The sequence below is a fragment of the Chiloscyllium punctatum genome, chromosome 6, assembly GCF_047496795.1.
Source record: "Chiloscyllium punctatum isolate Juve2018m chromosome 6, sChiPun1.3, whole genome shotgun sequence".
NCBI lineage: Eukaryota > Metazoa > Chordata > Chondrichthyes > Orectolobiformes > Hemiscylliidae > Chiloscyllium > Chiloscyllium punctatum.
Genome location: NC_092744.1, coordinates 81,972,014 through 81,979,194, shown reverse-complemented (window position 1 = coordinate 81,979,194; position 7,181 = coordinate 81,972,014). Strand labels below are relative to the sequence as shown.

Here is a 7,181-nt window from a genome sequence, read left to right as displayed (position 1 = left end):
ACTAAGCCTTTCCTGCTGGAGATGTGATGATGCCCATTGAATCAATAAAGCTGACACCACTCTCTGTCCATGTTCACATATCAAAAGAAAAGTGAAACCAAATCCAACTTCACTACAAAGAGATACGGGTGCATTTACCAGGAGCTTTCCCTTTCTCATTTTCCTGTTGCATATTATTGAAGTACTGGTTCAAGGCAGACCTACATAGATAATTAGATAACATACATAGATGGACAGAATGGAATAAAGGGTCAGTTCAGTAAAAGACACCATTTTTCCAAAAACAGTGCCATGTGCTTTATGTGCAACCATTATCAATAGATTGTTATTAGGTTTTCTTAAGTCTACATATAAGGAACAGTTTCATTCCTCTTCTGACTTCATTCAAACAGAATCAATCTTCAACCAGGATCCAATATATGGGCCTTCACTTTAATAAAACAATATGGGGCTTATAACCTATAAGAATGAGTTACAAGATTTTGGTTTTTCAAAAATGGAACAAAAAAAAGTCACAAAAAACATCACAGTGAAACAAAAAAGATCATATTCCCATTCTGTGATCCCAGACCGCCTTTGCACTCTGGGTGTCAGGGAACGTGTTACTGAACAACTCTAGATTCAGACCTCATCTAAGGGTTTATAGTCATTTTTGGTGCACCTGCTTGCTTCAGCCTGTAGTCCCTCCACTTCCAATCAGTGTACAATCAGAGACAAGTATCAGCACCATTGTTCAGTAGGTTAGCGTCAGGGAGTGCCGGGCTTTTGCAGATATTGGAGCTAATACTGGAAGCTTCTTTTGGTCTGAATGTCATCAAGGATTTGCTGGAGCTCCTCATCCTCAAATCGACCTTCTAAGCTGAAATTTTTAAAAAATAGAGCCGAAGCACAGGAAGAAAGAAAAGAGAGGAACATGAATTTTCTGCAACCACCAACTCAGACAGATAACTAAAAACAATTATTCCAGAAGCAGATTTAAAACTACCAGACCCTGAAGAACTACATCTATTAGAGGTCAAACAGTGACATTGATACAGACTCATTTGTTTCAAGCTCAGTTCAGTTCATCCCCAATATCCGAATTAAAATATTCCAGATTTGTGAACATACAATGGAAACACGCGAACTCAAGACCTCACCAATGCAGAAGACGTGTTTAGGGTGATGGTTGCCTTTGTACAAGTGCTTCTCTTACTTATTTTGCAAAACAAATTTAGGTCATTGTCTTGTGCCCATTTAAATACTGTGTTCTCCAAGAGGAGGACATTGAAGAATTATTCTAACCTGCCTGTGAGAGAATCCAAGTTCCATATAAATTAACATAAATATAGGCAGTAATGTTAATAAGTGACTGCATCATCTAATAAAGGATTTAAAGAGAATGAAAATTAGCTCCCAAAAGTTAAATTATAGCACTATAGAGGATCCCACAGAGAAGAAATATTTGCTCTGATTGCTTAACTGGGAGCCAACATCTTGATATTAAAATTCTCATTCTTGCTTTCAAATCACTGCCAAGGTTTTGCCACTCCCTATCTCTTCATCCAGTCTCACATGTTTTGAAGTATCGGCACTTCCCTAATTCTGGCCTCTTGCACATTCTAAACTATAGTTGCGTCATGATCGATCTCTGTGCCTTCAGTGGGCTATATGCTCTACAGAAACAGTCCAGAAAGGACACTGACCTGGGAATGAGGGCTTTGGCCTCCTCAGCTGTCTCAGGACACAGATTGGCCAGACTAGCCAGCTCAAACTTGTGCAGTTTCTTCTGTAATAGCAGACTGCAAGAAAGAAAATGCAGTTGTACTTCAAATTAAACCAACACACTGATTCAATGTAATATCTTCACAAGCGCCTCGCTGTAATTAAGCACAGGAGAAGCATAACTAAGAGTGAGACATAGCATTGATCATGTTATCCTTATCTGTAATAAAACAATAACAGTAAGACAGTTAGTAGTAGACAAGCCAATTGAAGGATAAGATAATTACTGAAGGAAAGTGACAATTTTGATAAGTACCAAGAAATATTTTCTTGTCAAATACAGTCAACAGATCCCAACTACAATTGCTAACCTTTGAGTTAAAAGCAGGCAAAGAGGATTAGTAACGACTGAATCTAGGCTTAACGTCTTATTGCTGGTGTAAGGTGTGCAACCTGAATTCACAAGACTTGCAATCAACCTTAAGACATTCAACATTTTTTCCAAGGGACTGGGTATATGGAAATATAAGCACTTATGTGAATATGACTGTTAATTGTATTAATGTTAAGGCACAGCAACTTTAAGTCTGCATTCTCTTCACAGATGCTGCCAGACCTGCTGAGTTTCTCCAGCAGTTTTTGTTTATGTTTCAGATCTCCAGGAAGGAATAAGTTGTTTCAATGAAGATGCCAAGTCCACAACACCTTCAAAAAAGTCAAATGATCTAGTTTACAGTTCTGGGGAAAGAAAAGATTTCAGCACAGAGAGCCAGTGAGATCATTTGCCTTGAGCACAGCCTTTACCATCTCTCTTTTCTCTAAAACCCACCTTAAAGTTTAACTTAAAAACCTATTGGAAGACTTCACCACGGTAAGTATTTGCTCTGAATGGGAAAGGTTCTGATTGCTGCGTTCTTCGAGTTCTTAAAGGAGAATTAGAACCTACCTCCAGATTCACAATAAAATCAGCCAGTCATAGCTCATCCAGGAAGAAATCCTACAGCCAATGTTTTGTAAGCAAAGTGACAGCTACAGACCAACATTTGGACAATGTGATTTTAAAAAAAATTGATTGTAGTTTGGCTAAAACACTTTTAAAAAAAATGCACTACAAAGTTTTCAAATTTTTCTTTCAGACTTAGTCTGAGAGAGTGAGTATTACTTTTCAGGAGTAGTTGAATATATTTGACAGCTTAAACCTGAAGTTAACAATCTGAACAATTTGCTTCAGTAAGCTTTATAGGTAACAAGAGTCAACAGTGTGATGCTGGAAAAGCACAGCAGGTCAGGCAGCATCTAAGGAGCAGGAAAATCGACATTTCAGACAAAAGCCCTTCATCAGGAATGAGGCTGTGAGCCGAGGGGTTGGTGAGATCTCATTCCTGATGAAGGGCTTTTGGTTGAAATGTTGATTCTCCTTGTCCTTGGATGCTGCCTGACCTGCTGTGCTTTTCCAGCACCACATTCTCGACTCTAACCTCCAGCATCGGCAGTCCTCACTTTCACCTACTTTATATCAATTAGTTAATTTGTAGCTTGTTACTTACTGGACCTTGGCTGACTTATTTTGATATGGATTATATACAATATTTGAAAACATCATCTCCCTTTTAAATTCCAACTCTGTTGAGACCAGGGAGGAATGGGACAAGTAAAAGAATTAATTTACTCCTCTTAACCCCAGCCACAACAATACTCTGAAACCGTAGGTGCACTTAATATTTTCAAATTGTCCTGCACTGACCTCCTGACACTGGCGATGGTTTCCCTGTTTTTGAAGCGGCTGAACCTGGCTGTGTAGTTTAATGTTTTCATGAAGACTTCAGAGAGCTCCTGCTCATCCTCTGCACTTTCATTCTGCTGCTTTCGGTGCTCCAGTAGCATGTGGACCTCAGAGTTTAACAGGGTCTCTGAGCTTTCAAATTCTGTCAGAACATAAAACAAAATATCCAAAATATAGCCAACTGTTCAGTTACCTAACAATATCCCTCCCAACCAAATCACTTCAAATAACACTTAGTTTTTTTTAAAATTAAACACTGACAGTACTTAAGTTCCAATATCTATCAACAGACATCAGGTTTACTCCTTCCATTCCTGCACATTGAGTTTCCACAGCTGAAGCCGAGAAAGAAGGAATGAAGAGTACTGTATAGCACACATGTTGGGCAGGGTATTTTCAGTGGATTAAATCACCCCATGCCAATACATGCCTCCCCAGTTGAACAATTGCTGACAAGTAGGTACAGCATACACATGGAATTGAGCAGAAAGCAATTCACAAATTTTTTTTTAAAGAAGTAAAGAATTAAGTATATGGAGCAGTATATTTGTCACAGTACTGACTCAATGGGCCAAAGGACCTTTATTGTACTGCACAATTCTATGACTCCACAGCTTTCCTGAATCTGGTTAGCATTGCTGCCTTACAGCACTCGGGACTCGGGTGTTCTGGTTTCCTCCCACAGTCCAAAGATGTGCAGTATAGGTTGATTGGCCATGGTTAAAACCCTATGCGGGGTTACAGGGATGGGGTGGGCCTGTGTGGGATGTTTTTCAGAGGTTTGGTGCCGACTGGCCTCTTTTTGTACTGTCGGGATTCTATGATTCTTAACAGGGGATAAGAGTGACATGCTCAGTGACCACCCCCTCACCCCCATGTTCCCTGACCAGACTGCTGCCATTCTGGGGAAGGGTCACACTCTGATTTCTCTCTTCACAGGTGCTGCCAGACCTGCTGAGATTTTCCAGCAACCTCTGTTTTGTATCTGACTCGCAGCTCTTTCGGTTTTCAGGCTGCTGCTGTTGTTACTCTTCCTTCCTGAGCCGGGTGGCCTGTTAGCTCACCTCACGTCTCATGCAGAGTCTTTTGAAAGACAAATTAAAACTGAATTGGACAAACGAAAGCACAGAGAGTGAGGAGTGGCTGTCTGACTGACTGCAAGTAGACGCAGGAACTCTCAATGATTTATCTTTATCTCTCTGTCTGTCCCTCTCTCTCATCTCCCCTCCGCTGGTACCTTTCGGGAACACCAGCTGAGAGGCGTCCTCCTCCACATCCCCGACCCTGGCCTCGCTCCCGCAGGCCGCCATTGCAACTCCCCGCTGACCCGGAATCAGATACCCGGCCCCTGCGCCGGCGCATGCGCCGAGGCTGCTCTTGCCCTGGGCGCTGTCATGTTTGATGCTGGCGGAACCTGGTTTGTTTTCCCCCCCTGAACGGACTGGGAGCGGTGTGGTTCCTGCCCGGCCTGGACCCCCTCTGCATTCTGGATGAGTGGTGCTGGAAGAGCACAGCAGTTCAGACAGCATCCGAGTGGCTTCGAAATCGACGTTTCGGGCAAAAGCCCTTCATCAGGAATAAAGGCAGTGAGCCTGAAGCGTGGAGAGATAAGCTAGAGGAGGGTGGGGGTGGGGAGAAAGTAGCATAGTGCGCAGTGGGAGAGGGACTCCCTGAGATTCTTGTAGAGAGAGGAGGAAAACTTCTTCAAGGCAGGCATCCTTGCAAGAGGATTCGCAGTAGGGTTAAAATCAACGAGGTAAAAACAATGACCCACCCCCACCCTCCTCTACCTTATCTCTCCATGCTTCAGGCTCACTGCCTTTATTCCTGATGAAGGGCTTTTGCCCGAAACGTCGATTTCGAAGCTGCTTGGATGCTGCCTGAGCTGCTGTGCTCTTCCAGCACCACTAATCCGGAATCTGGTTTGCAGCATCTGCAGTCATTGTTTTTACCCCTCTGCATTCCCCTCCGTGAAAACATTTTGGTTTGAGTGGGTCAGTCAGCATCGTGATTCTAAATGACTCAGCGGCTCCCGCTCGGAAGAAGAAAAAGGATCACTGTACTCGAAACTTTGAGTCTGCATTCCCTGCACAGATGCTGCCAGACCTGCTGAGTTTCTCCAGCAGTTTCTGTTTATGTTTCAGATCTCCAGCATCCGCAGTTCTTTTATTTTTATGTAAGAAGAGGGTATAGAGTTAAAGTGATCTACAAAAGAAGCAAGGGTGAAATGAGAAAAAAAAACCTTTTCAAACGGTGAATAGTTAACGGTCTGTAATGCACTGCCGCGAAATGTGAGTTCAATACATCGCATCAGTCACAAGACACTTTGATCTTTTACTATAAATTTTGTGTCCTATGATCCTGTCCTGCTAGATATCTGTGAAGGAGCAGCATCAGAAAGCTTGTACTTTCAAATACACCTGGGAGAAAGTGAGGACTGCTGATGCTTTGAATTGTGTGGCAAGTGGAAAAGCACCGCAAGTCATGCAGCTTCCGAAATGCAGAAGAATTGACGTTTCAGGCAGAAGCCCTTCATTTCTGATGAAGGCCTTATGCCTGAAGCATTGATTCTCTTGCTTCTCGAATGCTGCCTGCCATGTCGTGCTTTGCCAGCACCACACTTTTCGAGTTTCAAAGAAACCTGTTGGACGAGAACCTGGTGTTTGTGATTTTTAAGTTTGTCCACCCCACCTGCACCTCCACATCATGGAAATGTGATGAAGGCACATTCAATTGATGCATTCAAGAGGGCGATATAAATAATATTCAAGGTTATGAGGAAAAATCAAGAGATTGGCACTAGGTAATGGCGCACGTCTTATAAGCTGTTGTCAGCATGATGGGCTGAATGGCTCCATCTACACCTTGACACTTATATGATTAGAACATAGAACATAGAAAAATACAGCGCAATACAGGCCCTTTGGCCCTCGATGTTGCGCCGATCCAAGCCCACCTAACCTACACTAGCCCACTATCCTCCATATGCCTATCCAATGCCCGTTTAAATGCCCATAAAGAGGGAGAGTCCACCACTGCTGGCAGGGCATTCCATGAACTCACGACTCGTTGAGTAAAGAATCTACCCCTAACATCTGTCCTATACCTACCACCCCTTAATTTAAAGCTATGCCCCCTCGTAATAGCTGACTCCATACGTGGAAAAAGGTTCTCATGGTCAACCCTATCTAAACCCCTAATCATCTTGTACACCTCTATCAAGTCACCCCTAAACCTTCTTTTCTCCAAATGAAACAGCCCCAAGTGCCTCAGCCTTTCCTCATACGATCTTCCTACCATACCAGGCAACATCCTGGTAAACCTCCTCTGCACCCGTTCCAGTGCCTCCACATCCTTCCTATAGTATGGCGACCAAAACTGCACACAACACTCCAGATGTGGCCGCATCAGAGTCTTATACAAATGCAACATGACCTCAGGACTCCGGAACTCAATTCCTCTACCAATAAAAGCCAGTACGCCATATGCCTTCTTCACCGCACTATTTATCTGGGTGGCAACTTTCAGAGATCTGTGTACATGGACACCAAGATCCCTCTGCTCATCCACACTACCAAGTATCCGACCATTAGCCCAGTACCCCATCTTTTTGTTACTCATACCAAAGTGAATCACCTCACACTTACCCACATTGAACTCCATTTGCCATCTTTCTGCCCAGCTCTGCAGCTTA

At 43.1% G+C, this 7,181-nt stretch overlaps 1 protein-coding gene across 1 annotated transcript; it reads right to left on the bottom strand.

Moving 5' to 3' along the window:
* Positions 1–411: 411 nt before the first annotated feature.
* Positions 412–4,852, bottom strand: polr2d (RNA polymerase II subunit D). The gene is made up of 4 exons (XM_072573088.1): positions 4,725–4,852; positions 3,449–3,629; positions 1,686–1,781; positions 412–859 (listed from the first exon to the last, which is right to left on the bottom strand). The coding sequence occupies exons 1-4, from the start codon at positions 4,795–4,797 to the stop codon at positions 781–783; spliced, it is 429 nt and encodes a 142-aa protein (XP_072429189.1). The 5' UTR covers positions 4,798–4,852; the 3' UTR covers positions 412–780.
* Between the last annotated feature and the right edge of the window lie 2,329 nt (positions 4,853–7,181).

Bases quoted from the DNA above. Each gene is read 5' to 3' on its own strand.
- polr2d (XM_072573088.1), bottom strand. From the start codon at position 4,797: ATGGCGGCCTGCGGGAGCGAGGCCAGGGTCGGGGATGTGGAGGAGGAC. The intron at 1,782-3,448 runs GTCAGTGCAGGA...TCTTTCTTGCAG, and splicing joins ACCATCGCCAGTGTCAGGAG to TCTGCTATTACAGAAGAAAC. The intron at 860-1,685 runs GTCAGTGTCCTT...TAAAAATTTCAG, and splicing joins GCCAAAGCCCTCATTCCCAG to CTTAGAAGGTCGATTTGAGG.